The 22,132-nt window shown below is 44.2% G+C and overlaps 1 protein-coding gene across 1 annotated transcript; it reads right to left on the reverse strand.

Moving 5' to 3' along the window:
* Positions 1 to 458: 458 nt before the first annotated feature.
* LOC113144788 (coiled-coil domain-containing protein 180-like) lies at positions 459 to 20,797 on the reverse strand. Its single transcript, XM_026331013.1, is given in 34 exon segments — positions 459 to 755; positions 1,081 to 1,146; positions 1,220 to 1,303; positions 1,398 to 1,455; positions 1,827 to 1,885; positions 1,984 to 2,105; positions 2,295 to 2,378; positions 2,615 to 2,692; positions 2,930 to 3,046; positions 4,439 to 4,465; positions 4,467 to 4,584; positions 4,666 to 4,812; positions 4,912 to 5,092; positions 5,890 to 6,059; positions 6,134 to 6,315; positions 6,432 to 6,536; positions 7,423 to 7,549; positions 7,825 to 7,940; positions 8,170 to 8,343; positions 8,429 to 8,548; positions 8,746 to 8,837; positions 9,139 to 9,215; positions 9,650 to 9,748; positions 10,030 to 10,193; positions 10,327 to 10,422; positions 14,839 to 14,949; positions 15,429 to 15,548; positions 15,655 to 15,764; positions 16,197 to 16,252; positions 16,550 to 16,632; positions 18,467 to 18,495; positions 18,578 to 18,649; positions 18,954 to 19,406; positions 19,588 to 20,797. Coding segments are annotated over 34 exon segments (5,064 nt in total). The 3' UTR covers positions 459 to 598.
* Between the last annotated feature and the right edge of the window lie 1,335 nt (positions 20,798 to 22,132).

Here is a 22,132-nt window from a genome sequence, read left to right on the forward strand (position 1 = left end):
TTGGGTTCGCCTGTCACAGCCCATCCTGACACACTGTAGCTTACGTCAGCGCACTAAGCATTGTGGGAATCTGACAGAAACTACAATACAGCGGATAAGATATCGAATATCCCGTATTTTATGACAGACGCTCTCCTCCATATACAACGTACTCTCCATCTGCGAATTATTAGCCATTTGTGTGTCTTCATATGCCTTACAAGATGGTGTTATAAAGATTTTCATACTTCCTCACAGAAAAAGCGGGAAGACATGTCTGCTTTCCGCATTAACCACGCCCACTTCAAATTTCTGACCAATCACACAATAGTTCTCTGACACCACCCGAGAAAAAAGTTCTGCCCAGATGATGTGTCGAGAACAAGCTGTGAGAACTTCCAAACCAGGGCTGCGACAAAAAAATGACATTCTTTTCTTGCAGCCAATGGGAGAGAGAACTAATTTCTTGCTTCTCGCAGAGTATGTACAGGCCTTTAATGTGATTAAATAAGCCCAGATTGAGGGTGTGTGTGGTTATTTTGACAGCATACGATTTTTACAGACACCTCTACAATCAGTTGTGATGTATGACATGGACACAGCATGATTTATTTCACAACTACAGAAAGAGAGATATACCTTCTGTGCTCATGCTTAGAAACCTCTTGGCCTGCTCCTGATATCCCAGCAGTCTTTGCTGCATGCTCTCAGCCCACTGCTCTACAGTGTCAGGAAGCAGCTGGAACCTGTCAAGACGCTTGCTGGTGTAAAAAGTCCTGAGAGACGGAAAGATGAGACGTGTTCTGAAGCGTCAGTGTGGACAAAGACTGGTCACATTTTTCAATCTGTAACAAACTACAGTTCTGACGTGATGCGGGGTTCAGCATGGACATGCATTTTGAAGTCACCCTCATGTGCTGTAACACTGTGCTGCCTGAATGGAAGAGGAACTGAGGTCTGAAACAGTGGATGAGACAGCATCAGATGTTGTTTTTGAACATACTCACACAGGCCTACTGAGAGTGGTGCACTGTGGGTGGTTTGCAGCCTGAATGTTTGCAGTGTGTTTACAGTGAGTCTGCCAGCGGTGTGTCTCTTACCTCTGCTAGCAGCAGGAGGTCGTTGTTGGTTTTCCACAGCTGAGATTTCACTTTGGAGCTGAAAGTGCTGAAACACAAACACAGGCGTTAGCACCTGAGCAACATCTGCCATCCATCAAACATGATCAGATTAACCGTACCGCATGTTCAGCTCTGTTTCTGGTTTGTTTCCAAAGACCTGGAACCCTCTGTTGGTTCTGATGGATGGGCTTCTGCTCCTCACACTGACGCACAGGTAAAAACAAAGCAGAAAATCCACAGTCAATGTCAAACCAACAACCTCTGCAGCTTAACGTGTAGCTCAAAACATTCAGGAACTAAATGTACCTGTCACACTTTTCAGATTTTTGCTGGAGATCCTTGACAGGACTCTGACCTGTGGACACACAACCTGCTTTCAGTTTGTTTCATACACAACAGGAAGAGAGACAAGCTTTTAGTTTGCTATTAGCAATGTTTAAACACTCAAAGTATGTTTCAGTTTCATGCCCATCGTTCTTTGGGTTTCTCCTTAGTGGCGATAAACAGAATCATATCTCGACTGTTTTCTGGAAATTTTGGGGAAAAGCATCATTTGCACTTTTCTCTGTCAAAGGTATTAGATTTCAAGAGCAGGTCCAGGGATCCAGGGCCCATTATGGGGAGTCACAGCAAACACTGATCTTGTTTAATTTTCTGCTCATACTGATGAATACAAACGACTGGTGAAATTAGTGCACAGGGCTATAATTTAGACCAGGGGTTTACCAGCTGCTAGTCTTCCCCTCTCCTCTTTCTCTGCTGTAGCATCCTGGAATGTACAGATCCTGGGGAGGCAGGATTTTGGACAGATGAAAAAAAAGTTTTACTGCAATCAGTACTTGTACTTCCTGAAGAATTACTGCAGTATAGCTGGACTACATACTTATTCAGGGACCTAATGAGGCCCACCACAGGGTCAGTCCTGCTCGGCTGCAGTAAACCAGGAGTTGAGGCAGACCGAACCTGCTTCCTGTATTTAGGACAAGCTGATGGAGTGAGGTCTTCCTGCAGGTGTGTGTCATAACACAGAAACAACACCCAGACTGTTAACCTCAGGACAGATCAAGGTGTACACACAGACAACACACAGAGGTACAGACAACAAGTACCACAAGTACTGTCACCTAATGGACAAAAGGTGACAGATGTTGACAGGTGATGGTCAGACAGCTGTTAGTGCAGAAAGTAACATACCAATTTATAGTCCAGGTACTGACAGCGCTTACTGATTTCTTCAGTGACTGATGACAGGAATGAAAAAACCTGATGGGGAGACACCTGTAGACAGACAGACAGGTGGAAATATTAGTTGGACCTTGTATGTTATCTTACAGTATCTATCACACATTGACATAGACCAAGTGCTGCTCATAAGCGATTTGTTGGGTATCTGTTTTTGTGCTCACGTGCCTTGAGATGGCTGTATTGTGATTTGGTGCTATACAAATACAATGAATTAAACTGAATTATTAACCATGCAGTTCACAGTACTAATGCAGCAGTACACTGTGTACCTGTGTGTTCTCTACCATCCTCTTGAGATTCCCCAATCGGCTGCTAATCATCGACTGCTGCTCATTACTGCTGGCTTTCTGTTAGACAGACAGAAAGAGAGGCAGTCAGACACAGTCAGACAGACAGACAGTCAGACAAAGTCAATCAGACAGGCAGACAGATATGGTCAATCGGACAAACGGTCAGAAAGAGAAACAGTCCATCAGACAGGTAGAGATAGTCAGACAAACAGCCAGAAAGACAGTCAGTCAGTCAGTCAGACAAACAATCAATCAGACAGATAAACGGAGACAGACAGTCAGACAAACAGGTACCTCTGCCTTGATGTGAAATTGAGTCCTGCTGATGGTTTTCTCGATCTTTTCCATGAACTCAACCTTAGACCTGATAAAGCACAGTTTCTTCTCCAGTCGATCCGATGTCCCCATCACCTGCAGGAGGAGTAAACCACCTGTGACATCTTTGTTTCTCTGCTTTTACTGATTTCTGCAGTAAGTTCGATTTTAAGACTTTTGATGACATTTTTAAAATGACACAAAATATAATGAACTACTATTTCACCAGTTAGCCAGACTTCAAGCATGTCTGAAGGACATAAAGGTTTGAATGACCAGTATAGATGGTATAGCTTTGACCACCTTTTCACTACTGTGAAAAACCTTGGAGTTATTTTTAACCAAGATATGTATTTTCCACATAAAACAAATCTCTAGAACTGCCTTCTTTCACTTGTGCTATATTATCAAACTTAGGAACCTCCTGTCTCAAAATCTGAGACAGATTGCTCATCTGAATCCTGTCTAGATTCTCGTCTTTGGCCCCCTGTAAAATCCAGATTGGAATTTAAAATCCGTCCTCACATACAAATCCCTTCATGATCAAGCTCCTTCATACCTTAAAGACCTCATAGTACCATATCATCCCAAGAGAGCACTTTGCTCTCAGAGTGCAGGTCTACTTGTGGTTTCCAGAGTTTCCACAAATAGAATGGGAGGCAGAACATTTAGCTATCAAGCTCCTCTCCTGTGGAACCAGCTCCTAGTCTGGGTTCAGGAGGCAGACACTCTAGACTTAAAACCTTCCTTTTTGACAAAGTTTATAGTTCGTGTTGGCTCAGGTACCCCTTAGTTATGCTGCTATAGGCCTAGACTGCCCGAGGACTCTTCATCATGGACTGAGCTCCTCCCCTTCACATGTATGTCTCACCATTGAATGTCACTAACTTTGTCCTCCCTCTCTATCGCTGTACCTTCTGTCCCTGGTCCTGGAGCGGTATATTGCTGATGTGCAGTTACTGGCCCCACCAACCTCCAGTGTCTATTTGTTGTTGCTGCTCTTTTCTCTCTCCTCTATCCGCTCTCCCCAACTGGTTCGAGGCAGATGGCCCCCAAACTGAGCCCGGTTCCACTGGAGGTTTCTTCTGCTAAAGGAAGTTTTTCTTCTCCACTGTCACCAAGTGCTACTCATAAGGGATTTGTTGGGTTTCTGTTTTTGTTTTTGTAAAGTGCCTTGAGATGATTGTATTGTGATTTGGTGCTATGCAAATAAGTTAAATAGACTGAAATAAATTATCATGAAACATGAAACACGTTGACATTTGTCTCCTATCCTTGAGACCTCTTAGCTACAGAACAAATATTTCTAATGTTGTCATTTGTTAATTAAATGAGATCTGGACTCAGATCTGCAGCAGAGAATGGATGGCCTACTGAATGTTTCCCTTATGTGTGTATCCAGTGTATATCCATGTCCAGAAAACATCAACATGGCTTGTCTTGCTTCAACAGAGGCTGTCGATGGTGCTAAAAGCTCAAAGCACATACCTGCTCTAAACTCTTGGACTCAAAAGATCTTCAGCTCAGAGCAGATGGACTCCTCTGTCACAGCGATCTTTTCAATTATCTTCTGCAGCCTCAGCTGAAACACTTGAATCTCCTGGAGCGCAAAGTTGCCTCCTTCACTAAACAACCTGCAGGAGGAGAAATACCTGAAAACTGTTTCTGTAGGTTCAGGTTCTTTCAGGTGACTGCTCAGGTGCTCTAGGTGTTACCTGAAGGAATTGAGGAGTTGTATTGTTGTGTTTCTGGCCTCCTCCAGTCTGGTGCAAACAGTCTGTCTGAAGGTGGTTTGACAGCAGTTGGTGTCTTTGATATGTCGATCCAGACAGTCACGCAGGGTGGAGCTCAAAGCCTCCAGACTGCAGAGAGAGAGAGAGAGAGAGAGACAGACAGTGATAAGTGTTTCAGACCTGTCTGTGCTTCATCAGTCAGTCAGTCGGCCAGAGGTCAGCTGTTACCTGTGGCTGCTATTGGCCATCATAATGTCACCCTCCATGTTGGACAAAGTGACAGAGAAGTCTGTGTTCTTGCTTCTGATGGACGTCTGCAGCTCCTGGAGCTCCATCCTCAAGGAGGTCAACACTTCCAGCACCTTATCACAGTGCACATCCACCCTCTGCCTGTGGAGCTGTAGCTCAGCTAAAACCACATGCAGATACACACGTGCAGAAACACACACAAACAGTTGAAATAGCTGACAACACCTCAGCAGTGTTTATTATCCCAGTGTGGGAACAGTTTAACAAGCAGTGCAGTCTAACACCTGTGTCAGCCACACAGGAACCGTACAAAACAACGTTCTTCATCCTGTTGTCCACATTGCTGTGAAGAGCAGGGCTGGAGGTGACTCTACATGAGAAGGTGGAGGAAGTAGGAGGAGTCAAGTATAATGGGTCACGTGGGAGTCCTTTTTCCCTCAGAGCTGCAGCAGAAACCTGTGATTCCCACACCAATGGCAACTGTTTTTCTGTGTAACGTGTAATGTGATTTGTTGTCAGTTTGGTTTGCAGTATGCAAACAGATGTGCTGAAATGTGTCATCATTAGCTGATGTCTGGATTAAAACTGTAATCATGCTTGTAGCTGTCAGGCTACGTACAGCAGAGCTTTGAGCTGAATTCCACTAAAAGCATCATCTAAAGCAGCTGTGACATCCGTGTCTAACCAGGCATCAGCGAAGACGCTATTTTGCATGTTTTGCTGCAGCAGAGAGATGTTGTTGCCGTGATTTCTGTTTATATTGTCATGTTTACAATAAAAAGAATCTGCTTTCAATCAGGGATGTTGATCATTTTTTCGGACTTTTATTAACACTTGGAGATTTTTTTTGCTGATTTGTACTTTCTGAGTTTTTCTACTGATTGACCTCTAATTTCCGTTCATTTTTCTCTCATTCTGCAAAATTATACAAGGATGGATGGATGGATGGATGGATACCCAGGCGGGGTTGGTAGATGTGGGTCTGTATGTATTGGAGGTCCGGGTGCTTCTGCTCGAGTTCCTGCACCAAGGACAATGCCTCCTTCCTGTCTGTTACCATGGTAGAGGCAGAGCTGAGGACGTCATGGAAATACTGCTCCGAGTGGTCCAAAAACAGGGTGCGTGTCCTGCACATTGAACAGGTTCAGGTTAAAATAAGAGTCAGGGTCCTCAGAAGTATACAAGAAAAGTGTGTGTGTACCTGCTCAGTGCCTCTGTGAGCAGCTCCACAGGAAACATGCTCAGGTATGTTTCCTGCTGCAGGTTGTCTGGCAGGTTGGGGGAGGGGCATTTGAAGGCTGGACCAGCATAGAGCATACCCTTTGACGATGTAAACTTAACACTGCAGCTGATGTCACAGAGCTTCAGCAGAGAAGATTCAGCCTGAACACACACACACATACACACACACACACACACACAGACATGCAAACAGGTGTTTTTTGGTTTTTTGGATCAATAATGAGTTGATCATTGATTGTCACTGATCAGAGCTTTACTTCAGTCAGCCATTCCTGACAGGGCTGGGCAGAGTCATCGTGCACTGTCCTTTCAGTGAGTGTGACTGAACATTCAGTTTTCGGCTGCTGGTTCAGGAGTTCATGCTGAAAAGAGAAAATATGTGTTTGACATTTTCTTTACATCAAAGCCTTGATTGATTGTTTGTTCATTAGTCGACCCAGACAAAATGAAAGCAGTTTCATAAAATACAACTTTTTCAACTAAAGAAATGTTACAAATGGTTGCCATGGTTACTGGCAGCCAAGTGTTTGTGGGAGGTGAAGTTGCCATCAGGTACATGTGCATGTAAGGTGTGGTTCCCATGATTACTGGCAGCTAAGGTGTGTGGGGGGTGTACGGTGGCCGACAAGGGCAAACGCTTGTTTGAAACATTGTTAGCACATATTAGCACATGAGAACAATCATCAGAGGTCGCTCATTCAATTCTTTTGCAATTCAACACTATAACTTGCGTCATTACGCAGCCTCCAAAATGAGACGTGACTTATGTCACTACATGTGTCTCTCTCGCCTCTGTAAAAGTTCTTTGTTCATTGCACCCCTCAGTACGGGGTCCCCCTATCGGCCTGGCGCACTTCCGTTGTGTTCTCTCTTTTGCAGCGTTTCTCTTTTGCAGCGTTTCTGTTTTGCAGCGTTTCTGTTTTGCAGCGTTTCTCTTTTGCAGCGTTTCTGTTTTGCAGCGTTTTTGTTTTGCAGCGTTTCTCTTTTGCAGCGTTTTTGTTTTGCAGCGTTTCTCTTTTGCAGCATTTTTGTTTTGCAGCGTTTCTCTTTTGCAGCGTTTTTGTTTTGCAGCGTTTCTGTTTTGCAGCGTTTCTGTTTTGCAGCGTTTCTCTTTTGCAGCGTTTCTGTTTTGCAGCGTTTCTGTTTTGCAGCGTTTCTGTTTTGCAGCGCGTTTGCCCTTGTCGGCCACCGTAGAGGTGTGGTTGCCACCAGGTACATGTGCATGTGAGGTGTGGTTGCCATGGTTACTGGTATGTAGGAGTGGTCCAGGTGGTAGAAGGAGCTCAGGCTGCTGCTGTAGGACAGAAGCTCCTCCAGAAAGTGAGATGGGAGACGATCTGGCACCTCCCACTGGCCAGAGACACATTGTCTGCAGCTGCACAAACACACGTCTGTTTTCAATCCTCGTATATTGAATATATTCATCTCTTGGAGACTTCATCCTGACCTCACTTTAACCATAACCTAAACCCAACCCCACCTCAAGCATCATAATTAAAAACAACAGCTTGTCATCTTAGAGAAAACAGTAAACAAATTTGCGATAAACTGTGCTGGTTTTTGCTCAGTAGTAGGACATGAGTGTAACTAATTTAAGACCGACATAAATAACTCACAATAGCTTTAGCATTAGCATGTCTGCTACAGTACCTTTCTTTGATGTCCTCCAGGCAGCAGACGCTTTTGTCCAGAGATGTCTTCAGTGTGTCCTCGTTGCTTCCCTGACGAAGTTCACTGAGCAGGACATCGAGACACTTCATTTTCGTCTGACAAAACAAGAGCAAAGCATCATGGGAGACACTTCTACTTGCTGACAGATATCCCACTCATGATACCCCGTGAGATGCATCGACACTAAGACTCACTGTGTGTGTCGTTGCAGAGACTCTCCTCCTATGAGTCAACACAAAGACTTGCCTGTATGTGTCGACGCTGAGACTCACCTGTATATGCTGTTACTGAGACTTGCCCATACTCTTCACTGCTAAGACTCACCTCTATAAGTTGTTGCTGTGGGTGTCTGAGGTCGTCCAACTCTTCTTGTAGTTCTTCTTGTCTCCTCTCTAATTTGCAGCTGTGTGTCTCCCATAGCAATGCAGCTCCTCTCATTACAACAAATACACATCTACTGAGACTAAGACTGTGACGGGCCACTGTGTCACAGCCCACCTGCAGACAGACAGGACAGTCATAAATACAGACACGTTTGCCATGTAAGAGTAAAGACATTCTCAGTCAGTGATGTGTGACTGACATCCAAAGCTGCCAATCGCTCTTTGTCTCGACTCTGGAGTTGACCAATGAGAGTGAGGACCTCAGAGCTGACGAGTTGGTTCACCTCCTTCTGTGACAGCTGCAGGGCAGAGAGCGCCTCCTGCAGGTGGAAACATTAAAATCACTACTCACATGTATGTTACATGTGGTTTACCAATCCCACAACACAATGCTCCATATTATACAGACACAAATGTTACTGTGATTCGACAGCTGTTAATGATCTGAATTTACTCCTCACCACTGTTGGTTCACTGTCAGGACCTTTCTGTCCCACTGTGTCAGTGTTGTTTTTACCTTACAGCGCTCCACCTCCGCCAGTCGATCCTGCCACATCTGTTCATAACAGCAACGCAGCTGATGGATGAAGTCACCATGAAGATTGTCTGAACACACAGTGAGACTGCAGTCAACTTTCTGTCCACATCACATTTATCTTCAGCTAATTTCATGGAAATGTTCCAACAATGTGACTGAGGTCTGGTTTTTGCCTGCTCCACCTGTGCGAGTCTGAGCTGACAGATGGAGACAAACAGATTCTCCAGTCACTGCCGTTAAACCACCACAGAAGAAGAAAAGCTGATCAAAAGATGTAAACCATCATAAAAACCTGATGAAATGTGACGTTTTGGTTCATATCATGTCTTCATGTGAGGAAGGTCATCAGGTTATGTTTGTGTTTATTTAGTCTTTCACTTTCCATACTTTCCAGCTGGTTGAACCAATCACAAACCATTGTATTGGAGCAGGTGGGCGGGACCAGGGAGCTGAAGCACTGAGACAGGATGTAATTGGACAATCAGTACTGAGGGGCAGACACTGGGAGCTTCTTAAACACTAGACCCATTATTAGATCCTCCGGCAAAGAAAACAAAAACAAACAAAAACGTAAAGCCAAACAGCCCAGAGGGTATATTCCAGAACAGGTTAAACAAACTTTGAACCTAACCCTCAACACATCAGAAGGCTACAGCTGGAAAAGTGGTGGATGTGACTAAAGTTTATATTCATTTAGCTGCAACCCAATGGACAGCTGGCAGCAGCTCTAAATATAAGAACATTATAGTGCCCACAACAACGTCTGGAGCTGGCCTCCCATTGTTGGTGAGGAAGAACCATGTGAGCCTCCTTTTCTTTTTAAAAGGACAAAAAGACATGACAGAGTGAACCAGTCAGAAGACAGAGTCTGTGCTGATGTTACCAGATGTTGTTGATGATGTCACAGCGTTGTGCCATCAGATCTCTCTGTTTCATCTGAAGTGAGCTTAGCTGCGGCTGCTCATCACTGCTGCAGAGAATCCTGCAACACAAACAATAGCTGATCCTGGACCTGTTACTACAAATACTACTGCAAATACTACACATTCTTTATATACTGTAAATAATACGAACTCTACAAATAGTATAAATACTTTAAATACTACTGCACCTGTGTGTGTTAAACTACTGATACAGCTGTTGAAAACTGCGGTACAACTAGTGTTTATAAGGCTACTGCTGCTGCTGACACTGTTATCTGGAAAGGTCTGTACTACATGCTTCACCTGTTTAGATCCATCGGTACCCTGGCTCTTCACCTACCTGAAATGGTCTATGACCTCTCTGACTCCACCCATCTGCCAGCACTTTTTACAGTCCTCCCAGTGTACACGAAGGAGGAACTCCTTCTGCAGGTTCTCCTCCTGGAGGAGTAGCATCAGTCGGGCTATGCTGCGACGGTTCACCAGCAGAGACTGATTCACCTTCTGAGACACACACACACACACACACACACACACACACACACACACACACACACGCACACACACACAGAAGTGTCATATCAGTGTGTGGAAGTCAGAGGTCAGTGGTCAGAGGTCAGAGGCGGCTGGGAGTTACCGTGACCTCAGTGTCAATCAGTCTTTCGACGTCTGGAGGATGCAAGAAGTGGATGTTTTCCAGCAGCTAACGATACCTCCTGAATATAGCTCTGACCTGCACGTACACACACACACACACACACACGCACACACACACTCAGTACTCGAGTCACATTCAGTCCAGACCTGAGTGTCTCAGCATTTATCAACAAGACTTCAATTCTATTGGATTCATGATGATTCATCATCAGAAGTTGTATACAGATCTTCGTAGAATCTTGGGATAAAATCATTTTTTCCTTGAAAATAAAAGTGTTCACATTTACATCATTTCAACTAAGGCAGTTCCAGAGCTGGTTCGGTGCCAGTGCCTAATGTTGAACCAGTTCTTTGCATTTCAAGAGCCAACGACCTGGTTCTCGACCAGGAAAATTGGTCTTAACTTAGCACCAACTCTCTGCTGCTCCATAAATATATAGAAGCTGAGTCATGGCAACAGGACTTCTAGTTTTTAGGTTGAAACTTTTCACCACTAATCCAAGTGTCTTCTTCAGTTCAAGGGAAATTTATCTTTCAGGTTAGTTTCACTCCACCTCTATCCTGAATTGGCTCGTTAGGTAGACTATATAACTGAGACAAGAGTTGTTAGACCCACAATCTTGGTGGAAAAACCCTCCCTAAAAAGGGTTGGAGGGATCAGACATAACTTATCTTATCATAACAATCTACCAGGCTGCCCTTTCATCTGTTCCCAGGAAATTAAGGAACACATCAAATGTCTTCCAGGAAGGACCCATTCTGCAGCCAGTTGGTGAATCAGAGGGGTCACATGAGTCTACCCTTTATGACCCTCACCTTAGCTCACTTCTATTGTTTACCTAATAATCCTATTCAGGGCAGCTGTGAAGTGAAACCAACTCTCACTTGATTTACATAGCTCACCCAGTGATCCTAAATGGGCTATGGGTCAAACCAAGCTGAAAGATAAATTTACTAACATAAGCATTAGCTCGTCCACCTGCATGCTGTGTTCACTGCTCAGTCAGCCTGCATCACATAGCTGCAGGTCTCATGCTGGAGAAACAGAGCGCTGTTTATTCTGCTGCTGCACCACGATTTTAACTGGGAAGATGCAGCAGATCTTCTTTGACTGGGACGGATCCAGTGACGTGTATACGTGGGGCTTTGCTGGCTCTGTAGCCCCTGGAAAAACAAACTGGATCTGAGAAGGTTCCCAAGTTGAGCCACCTCTGAACTGGCTCAAGACTGGCTCCGAACTAGCACTTAACTCTTAAGAGATCCTAGGGACATTTTGTGCCCTTCAGTTTTTTTTTGTTTTTTTTTTAAGCCCTTTTGGCTGTATTGAATTAAATAGCTCAAGTTTGCCAGAGGATATTAATTTTTAAAAAAACTTTAGAATTGTTGTCTTTGTTTCTTAATTTAGCCTAAAATGGCTAAGCTACACAAAAAGCAACACATTTTATCCTAAGGAAAAAAAATGTCCAATTGAACACCACTGAAAATGCCATTTTTAATCCTGCATTTAACTTAACATAAACTAGTGCATTCCTTTATGTTAAGATTTCATTTTGGAATACCAACTTTCAATTTTTAATTTTTATATTTGTCCACCAGACCTTGTTACTCTTTCCTATTCAAAGCATGCAGCAAAATTTCACTTTTTACTGTTTTTTGCAATTGTGCCTTGCTAATGAAATGATAAGTGTCTGTCACTATTGATGCTGAATTAATGGTGTGTGTTTGTGTGTCCAACTTCATAAGTCTTTTCTCACAGAAGGCCACACTCTGCGTTATAAAGATCAGAAGCAAGGAAATGAGATGCGGGAACTAAAGCAAAATTGGATTTTGCTTTGGTTCTCGCTTCCCACTTAAATTAGTTTAGTACATAAACAACACTGAGGTTGTTTATGCAGCTGCACTCCAGCTATGGTTATGAGTAGAACTTTCCCCCTGGGCTGACGTATTTTCTGGGCCGGGCCGATACATCTTCATACCATATTTGTCCAAACGTTTTTCCCATAGTTTTTTCTGCCAAATTTGTTGACTCAACTAACCCATCTCCCCAAAACACATGCTCCCAAACCCCTACATTAACTCCTGAACACACAATGAACAGCAACCAAAACGCACAGTAGAACAATAGAACAGATAAGGTAACCAGCTAGTTCTTCTTTACCCAGGGTCCATTGCACCAGGCGCCCCCCTGTGGCCAACACGGTATGTGGTGGCCTGGTCTAGGCCAAAATGCCAGGGCTGATTTTTTGTCCCAGTCCAGCCCTGGTAGTGCGGGAGTAGTCATTTTGGAGATGGCAAAACATTCTAGCACACATGAGACTCTGGACATGATCATGCACTCTGAGTGCAAAGATGGCTCCTCATCCTCCCCTGAGGACTCTGAGTCTGACACGGAAGAGGCCTCAGTGGTAGAAAATTTTTGCAGGAATCCCGTGGGATGGGAAATCAAAATCACAATTAATTATTTGATTGGGATGGAACGGGAAAAAATGCAAGTGGGAGTGGATGGCATCGGGAATCGTAATAAACACTATGATACCCAACTTTATACACAAATACCATTTATACAAATGAACTATATATTTTTATTTTGAACTCAATTATAGTTGTCCTGTCTCTGTATGTTCTCATCCTGTTTGCTTTGGTGTCTCTGGTTAAGTAAATGACGTGCTCCACACACCCGTAACTGTTGGTGGCGGTAATGTACCAAGTTGGTACACCAATGCCAACCACCAATAATATAAGAGAAGAAGAAGGTTTTCATGCATGTAGCCCACCAAAACAAACAGGAGGTGGGAGTGGGAGGGAATGGGAGTCATTATTCAGAGATTGGGATTGGGATGAGACAGGATTTTTTTTGTGGGAATGGGATGGGTGAGGTTTGAAAATCCACTTCCGTGTCACCCTCTAGTAGAAACAGACCAGCTCATTTGACCAGCTTGTTGACTTATCTGAAGATTCAGCCGCTGCAGGAGTAGTTGCAAATCTGCAGGGTGCTGCTGCAGGGCCCTCTCTCATCAGTAAAAGTATAGGCAGGAGGCAGTGCAACTTTTGCACGGACATAAAGAGAAGAGTTGGGAGCACCTGCTGCAAATGTGGGAAGTTCACATGCAAGGACCACAGTCTGTCCATTTGCATTTGCTCCACCTAATGCCAGGCTTCTGGCATTCTGGCGTACACTACAGGATTTTAAAAATCCAAACCGATTATGAAATCTGGTTGCACCACACACATAAGGAGAATCTTTGCAGATTATCTTCCCTCAAATCTTAAACATGCACACACTACAAGATTTGAAAATCGCAGCGCGTCACACACTACAAGATGTTGCTAAGATTATCCTGGCAGAGGGAGCGCCTCATGGAATCTAGAGGAGACACGGAAAAGCATCAAGGTGCTCAACAAGATTTTTGCTCCAATTCTCGGGAGGAGGAAATCGGGGCTAAATTGGGCTAAAACTCCTGTAGTATGAGCCTGGAAAAAGCTGGACTCACACCCAAACACATATGCTCTCTTTCACTGTCTCTCTCTCTTTCTGTGTTCATCATTCAATGCTCATCTGTCATCGTTCATAAATGTCTTTCTGGTTCAAACTGATCTTGTATTTTTTAGACCACAACAGGGTAATAAGCATTTAGTGGGGAAAAAAACCTTTTACTTGTAGCCTTGAGCCTGGTTCTGCTGGAGTTTTTTTTCTTCCATTAAAGGGAGTTTTTCCTCTCCACTGTCGCCAAGTGCTTGCTCATAAGGGATTTATTGGGTTTTTTGTTTTTTGTTTTTTTTTGTAAAGTGCCTTGAGATGATTGTATTGTGATTTGGTGCTATACAAATAAATTGAATTGAATTGAATTGAAATTGAATAATAGGACAAGACCTAATAAAAATCATCATATATAAATATAGATCAAGATTATTCTGCCACTGCAGAAAAAATGATGCATCAAAAACAATGTTGCTGCTAATTATTGACCCATCTGATATGCCTTGAATTGTATTTTATGGACTTTATTTGAGTTTTTGGAAAAAATATATATATATATATATATATATATATATATTTTTTCCACTTTAAACAGGAAAGTCTTAAAACTACTTCAGCCTGAATTATACATATCAAATATTAAATATATTTTGGGGGTTTTTAAAAGCTCCGGAAATATAATTAATATTTGATATGTACATTTCAGGCTGAAGTAGTTTTAAAAGGCTTGTTTAAAGTAGAAAAATATATATATATTAATATATAATATTTTTAGAGCAGTTTTTGGGATAGTGACATTTTTTGTCATTAGTGACAAATGTGTTAGGATATTAAAGGATCTCTTAAGGGTTAATTTGTGTTGGTGGAAAGCAGGTAACTGTGTAGTAAATGGTGCAGATGTGGCCCTGTGCTGATTCCTCCTCACTGGGGAACACACAAATCCACCGACAGTTTGAGTTGCATTTAGAATCTCCATAGAAATCAATTCCAAAGCCCTTAGGGTCAAACACTGACCTTATCTGTGCGCTGAGCCTCACATTTAGTCAGTTTATCGTTCAGCTCACGGATCTTGATCTTCTTCAGCTTTGTCTCCTCCTCAACCTGTTCCCACAGACCATGGAACTCCTGCAGAGGAGAGGCTGTCTGGTCAACCTGTCTTTCCACAATCTGAAAAATATCTGAATCAGCTTTAAAAACCCAATATGTGTGAAAAATGTGTGTGACTGTAAAACATCCAACATCTTATTGTGGGTACGACCTTGGAGTCCTCTGTGACAGCTACAGTCCTGCTGAAAATATCTCAGTAGCCCCCACTCCCTCACCTCCCTCTTAATGGAGCTGTCCCATCACCAGCGGCAGAACTGACAGTGATCAGCTGCTGTTTGCAATGAACCCAAGGACGTACAGACAACTGTCACTGGATCACTGTGATACTGAAGGAAACTTAAAAACAGCAGGAGTCTGAGTGAAGCTCTGCAGCTTCTGTTTCTTTTGAGTGGATTGATGTAGGTTTGTTGTGAAGGGACATCAGAGATAATGAGACCCTCAGGACATGGAAGTCACACTGGATCATATCAACATGTGATCCAGGTCATCATGTGTACCTGCAGACTGGCATGATCCCGGCGTTGCATTCTGGTCTTCAGAGTGTCCAACCTGGGGTCCACCTCTTTTAGAGAAGACAACAGCTCCTCACTGGCAGACCTCACTTGAGTCTCACACACCTGAGGGGACAACATGAGAATTATTCAAAGCTAGACAAAGGTATACGGTGTCTACTACTGCTTTTACTAGTACTACTAAGGTTTAGCATACTAGTATATGTTCTACCTGACTAAGTTCTGTGAGTTCTGCATCCAGCTGTTTCAAAGCCTCTTTGGGTTTTTTATGGCTTTTCTCCATCATACGCTGGGTGATACCTGAACATGCACCACTGGCCACTGAAAGAGAGCGGGAAGAAGACAGGTGAACACGTGAAGTGGCAGCTGTGACTGGCTGTAGGGGCTCTTTAGTTTTGTTTACTTTGAAAAAAATTTTTTTAAAGGCCTGAAGAAATAAGAACAATCATAATTTTCTCAGGAAAAAACAGAACAAAACTCTAGTTTTTTTTTTTTTTCTTAATTTCTGTAAACATCCTGCAGATTCCATATTCACTTTAGGAGCCCTTGGCAGGGTATCAGCCTCAGGTTGGGAATCATTCTGAATCTCCCACAATGGAGTTTATTTCAGTTTTTCATTAGCATCAGTATGCAGCTCTATTACTTGTATTGTATATCTATTAACGTGCACCCCAACCTCACCCCCTTCTTGCTTCATCACTTCACACCATCCAGGTGATTCACAACGATTTAAAAAGTCCAAGTGATACGAACCCACAGTATCAGGAAGACTGCTGACCTCATTAACCTCATCGTCAACCTGCTGACACCTGCAGGAGGACAAACACAAGAACCTGAGAAACACGAAACAGTCACCTTCACCCTGAGGTAGAAAGTAGGTTTCCATCCAAACCTAGAGCACATTTATTGGAATTTCCAGAAAAGTCTGGTGTGCATCTCCTCCACCTGTGCGAGTCTAGCTGACTGAGAAAAAACTGTTGCTGCCATTAACCCACCACAGAAGAAGAAGAGCTGGTTAAAAGAGGTGCAGTCAAAGCTCAAACTAGGAAACAAAGTGGAAACCACAATAGAGTAGATGTTGGCTGAGTGTTTTCCTGTGTGTCTACCTGCTGGCTGAGCTGCAGTGTGTGTTGCTGTCCTCAGCAGACTGACAATTTGTCCTCGTTTGTTTTACCCCAGCCAGCTGAACCTGCACAACACAAAGACACCTGCTCAATAACAGCAACAGAGATGGTGCCATGTTAGAGGCGAAAGTCTACAGGGAAAGTCAGCTGACAGTGAAATATGTTCTTTATGGCGAATTGAATTGCTCTGAATTGAAAGTCTGCACACTATGGCACACTATGCAATTAAAAAAATGTAAATGGTTTCAAAACAATGCCTTGATTAAATTTTGATATATACCAGTCTGTGATATTCCATCCACTAAAATATATGACTCAATATAAGTCAGGTGTTAACCCTCGCACTGTCTTCAAATTTACTACGTACCTTTTGTCCTCCCGAGTCAAATTGACCCGGCCTGTTTTGACTGCTTATAAAGCAAGAGGTATAAAATGATCACCAATTTTTTTGTTTCATCTTTTAGTGAACTTGTTTCCAACATAATAACATATATTTTAGTAGATGGAATATCACAGACTGGTTTTGTGTGCGTCTGTGTCTAGAAGTCATTTGGGGGTTGGGTGTGTTTTTAAATATGTTCATTGTGCTGTAAAGCGCAATAGTATATATATAGTACAAGGGTGGGCAATCCATGTTCATTCAAGGGCCACTGCCCTGCTTGTTTTACAGCTTCTGTTCCAGCTTCTGATTGGCAGAACACACCTGACCCAGGTAATCAGAATTGGTAAGGCAGGGATAGTTGGAAAACAAGCAGGGCTGTAGCCCTTAGTGCCCACCTTTGGTATAGTATATAACCCATTGCACCACTAAATGTTGACCCGAGAAGACCACAAGTGCTATAATTTAACTTTAATAAAACACACATAATTCAACAAAAATAGTCATAATTAATTTTACTTGCAAAGAGCATGGTAGGGAACTATCCATGTCATTTTTAGTCAATTATGTAGAAAAACATTTATCAATGTGGCCTAGAGAAATTGTACAAAATTATTAAACTGTGTCCAATTCGGATCGCTTTTCAGCTAACATTCTATTAAAATTTTTCTTTAAATACTAATATATTTGATCAAATAAAGTTTCCAGCTGATTTAATAGCATATAATTAAAGTCTAAGTTATTACCTTTCTAACCATATATAGTTTTATTTATTTAGTCAACATTTGTTATTAACCGGAGATGAGAAAAGTGCCCTATCGCGGTTGTTTTAGCCGTGCGCAACTATTGTCCAATTGTGACCGCCTACGTCTGCTCGCTGCATCCACTTTGTCCTCCTGATTGTTTGGGGGTTATTAGCTTGTTCCTCATCAGACTGAGTTTACCACAATACTATCAACACATCCGGCTGCAAATTACTGCCCTTCAAAATAAGATTGCATGCTCTGATAATTACAGATTGTGCAATGAAAGCGTGCAGATTTTAATCTTCCTGTCTCATACTTGCTGTTTGGTCTTTTAAAATTTTTCTTATTTCAATCTCTTCTTAAATAATTTATATACATATAAAATATAAAGATTATATGATCACACACTTACTAGAGAGGGGTAAGAAACAGCAATTACAAGTAGCAGAGCAATAGTTGCAGTGTGGCTGTAAATATAAGGACTGTATTAAAATGTGTTAACAAACCAAGTCACATGATGAGCAAATGCAGATAATATGATTTATTCAGATCAATAAATAAATAAATAAATAAATAAAATGAACAGCAACAAAAAAAAAAATTTAAATGTCCTGGCACCAATAGCACCAATAATCTTATTCCAGCTCCTCCTCCTCCCAGCCCACACAAATGGTGTGAAACCATTTGTGGCAGTTGTCACACTGGACCCACAACACCAATCCCTCTGAACTTCCTGGAGGTTCAGGCTTCCTGCACACACCGCCAGACATTTGCCTCCTGTCTTCTTTTCTGAGTGGTGTGACCTACTCACAGAAAGAAGTATAAGTTAGATAACTCAATAACTATTATGGGCTGTAATGCATCTGTTATGTTTATTTTTACTACCGGTGGATGTCGTGGGTCCAGTGGACGAGGAGAAGGAGCTGGACAAAGGTTGGGCCGTTGGAAGCTGAATAGCTATATAAATAAGAGAAAGACTTTAGATACATCTTGCTTACTCTTCTTCAGGGATAATGCTACCAACATGTCAGAATATTTTTTTGTGCAGTTTATATTAAGCATTGGTGGGAGGGAGAGGAAGACATTTGGGACCCCTGGAGGCCACATTTTTGGACTGATGTTGATGGCTCTAAAACAAAAAGTTTGTATTTTAGCATACAAATAAATGCTCAAAATGATATGTAGCAGATTGCTATCCATTGCTATAATTATTATATTTGAATCATCAAATACTACAAAGCGTAAAACAGATATAACTTACGGTCTTCGGAAAACATGGAGAGGGGGACACAATCTCCTGCAGGCAGGCTCATTGGCGATGGTGTGCTGCTGGGGGCAGGCAGCCAGGGACCGTGAGAGGTAACAGAGGGGGCCGTTTGGGCTGAGGGACCGGCAATGGAACGGCCGGAGCTGGCAGCTGGTGCTGCCCCGAGGGGCACTCGTCTTCTGTGGCTGGGGCGGGAGCCGCCAGGCAGGGTGCAGGAAGTGGCTGCCAGGCTGATGTCTTCATCCCGCTGCTGCTCTCGATCTCTTCTGGCCAGAGCTTGGGCCTCTGCCCTTGCAGCACGGTCCTCCCCCTCCTCAATGACACCAGACATCTCCTGAGCTGTCAACACCCGGGCCTTGCTGGTGTTCCTCCTGACTCTGCCGGTGTTGCGGGCATAATTGATTTCAGCCAGGAGGTGGGCCAGGTCTGCCGATATCCTGCCTGATGCTACCAAGGGATGGGTCAGGTAGGGATTAGATAAGGGAGGTGGAGGAGGGGGGACAGTGGTCTGGTGGGCGGGGACACAGAATGTTAGGGGATGGGCAGCAGGAGAAGGATGAGAGTGGGGTGAAGATGCAGGGGCAAGTGGGTTTGAGGGTGGGGCAACACTAAGGGGGGGAAACAGTACGTGGGTGGGTAGCATCAGGCGTGGCCCAGGAAGATGCTGATGGGGCTGGCAGAGGTGGTGAGGTCCCACGACATGGCCCAGACGGCATGACCCGTGACCAGTCAATGGCCAATGGGTCCAGAGGGTAAAGGCCACACCTCCTGAACCCAGCCACTACAACCCTGCGATCCTTGAGCCTCTGATAAGAGTTTCTCCGGACCCTTGAAAACTCTTTCTTGGAAACCAAAAAAGAGTGGCTTACTGCCGAGAGATCTCCTGTAACACCAGAGAAATCTGCCTTCAAGGGTCCGAAGAAACTCACATCAAGAGGCTGTAGGATGTGAGAAGTGTGTGGTGGCAGGCAAAGGAGAATGACCCCTTCCCTCTGTGCTGCCCGGACCAGCTCTGGATCCAGGTGGGACTGATGACCGTCCATGACGAGCAACAGCGGGCGTTCCTGGGTGGCAAACTTGAGGAAGTGCCCGGCAAACCACTTCCTGAACAGCTCTCCGTCCATGTACCCTGCTGGCGACTTCCCATAGAGGGCATCAGGGACCCCTTCCTTGTTATAGGGGCCCCCTGGATATCCCCCCTTGTAGATGATGAAAGGGGAGACATCCTCCCCAGCCGCGTTAAAGCAGGCCAGGACGGTGATGTGGTCCCTGGTTCCCTGGGCCTGCCGGTATGCGTGTTTGGTCCCCCGGGGCACAATGACCTTTCTTCTTGTCTGAGCCAGCTGAAACCCTGTCTCATCACAGTTGTAGATTTGACGGGGCTTCTCCCTCAACCTGTGCTCCTCCAGGGTGGTGGTGAGGAGCCTGAAGTACTCTTCAATGGGCCCCCTCTTGGCACAGGATGCCCTCCCACGGTCATTGATGTCTGGGGTCCTGGATGTAAGGCGATGGTGATGCCGCTCCCTGAAATTAATCCACCACATCTGGCCAAGCGCCGTTTTTGGTGCCTCTGGGTGGCGGAGGTTGTAGATGGCCAGAGCGTGAGCCATGACCTGAGGCTTTGTCAGAGGAAACCCATGACTGGCAGAATACAAACAGTACTCCACCAGGGAATTCTCATCTTCAGGGGTGAGAAGTGTCCTCTGACCCGGCACACAACCAGAGGACACCCTTCCACTGACTCTGTTTCTCAGGGTGGTCTTGGGAATTCCCAACTGTTTGGCTGCCTGCCTCACACTGAGCCTGCCTGCTTCCACCTCCTGTAACGCCAGTTCCATGGCCTCCAGGGTCCTCCTTCACTACATCCAAGAACCTCCTCTGTGGTCTTCCTCTAGGCCTCCTTCCTGGCAGCTCTAACCTCAGCATCCTTTTACCAATGTATTCACTGTCCCTCCTCTGAACATGTCCAAACCATCTCAATCTGGCTTCCCTGGCTTTTTCTCCAAAACATCTAACATGAGCTCTCTGATGTCCTCATTCCTGATCCTATCCATCCTCGTCACTCCCAGAGAGAACCTCAACATCTTCAGCTCTGCTACCTCCAGCTCTGCCTCCTGTCTTTGTCTCAGTGCCACTGTCTCTAAACCAGACAACATTGCTGGTCTCATCACTGTCTTGTCCACCTTTCCTTTCATTCTTTCTGACACTCTTTTGTCACACATCACACCTGACACTTTCCTCCACCCGTTCCAACGTGCTTGCACACGTCTCTTCACTTCTTTTCCACACTCTCCGTTGCTCTGGACTGTTGACCCTAGGTCCTTAAAATCCTCCACCTTCTTCATCTCTACTCGCTGTAACCTCACCGTTCTACTTGAGTCCCTCTCATTTAGACACATGTACTCTGTTTTACTGCAGCTGACCTTCATTCCTCTCCTTTCCAGAGCAAACCTCCACCTCTCTAGATTTTCCTCCACCTGCTCCCTGCTCTCACTACAGATGACAATGTCATCTGCAAACATCACGGTCCACGGAGATTCCCGTCTAACCTCATCTGTGAGGTTGTCCATCACCACATCAAACAAGAAGGGGCTCAAAGCCGATCCTTGGTGCAGTCCCACCTCCACCTTGAACTCCTCTGTCACCCCTACAGCACACCTCACCACTGTCTTACAGCTCTCATACATGTCCTGCACCACTCGAACATACTTCTCTGCCACTCCAGACTTCCTCATACAAAACCACAGCTCCTCTCTCGGCACCCTGTCAAACGCTTTTTCCAAATCTGCAAAGACCCAATGCAGCTCCTTCTGGCTTTCTCTGTCCTTCCCCATCTGCATTCTCAAAGCAAATATTGCATCTGTGGTTCTCTTTCTTGGCATGAAACCATACTGCTGCTCACAAATGCTCACTTCTGACCTCAGCCTAGTCTCCACTACTCTTTCCCATAACTTCATTGTGTGACTCATCAGCTTTATTCCCCTGTAGTTTCCACAACTCTGCACGTCTCCCTTGTTCTTAAAGATGGGCACCAGTACACTTCTCCTCCATTCCTCAGGCATCCTCTCACTCTCCAAGATCTTGTTAAGTAGCCCAGTCAAAAACTCTCAAAAACCTCTCCTAAACACTTCTACCTTCTACCTAAACACTTCCATACCTCCACAGGTATGTCG

The sequence above is a fragment of the Mastacembelus armatus genome, chromosome 10, assembly GCF_900324485.2.
Source record: "Mastacembelus armatus chromosome 10, fMasArm1.2, whole genome shotgun sequence".
In the NCBI taxonomy this organism is placed as follows: Eukaryota; Metazoa; Chordata; class Actinopteri; order Synbranchiformes; family Mastacembelidae; genus Mastacembelus; species Mastacembelus armatus.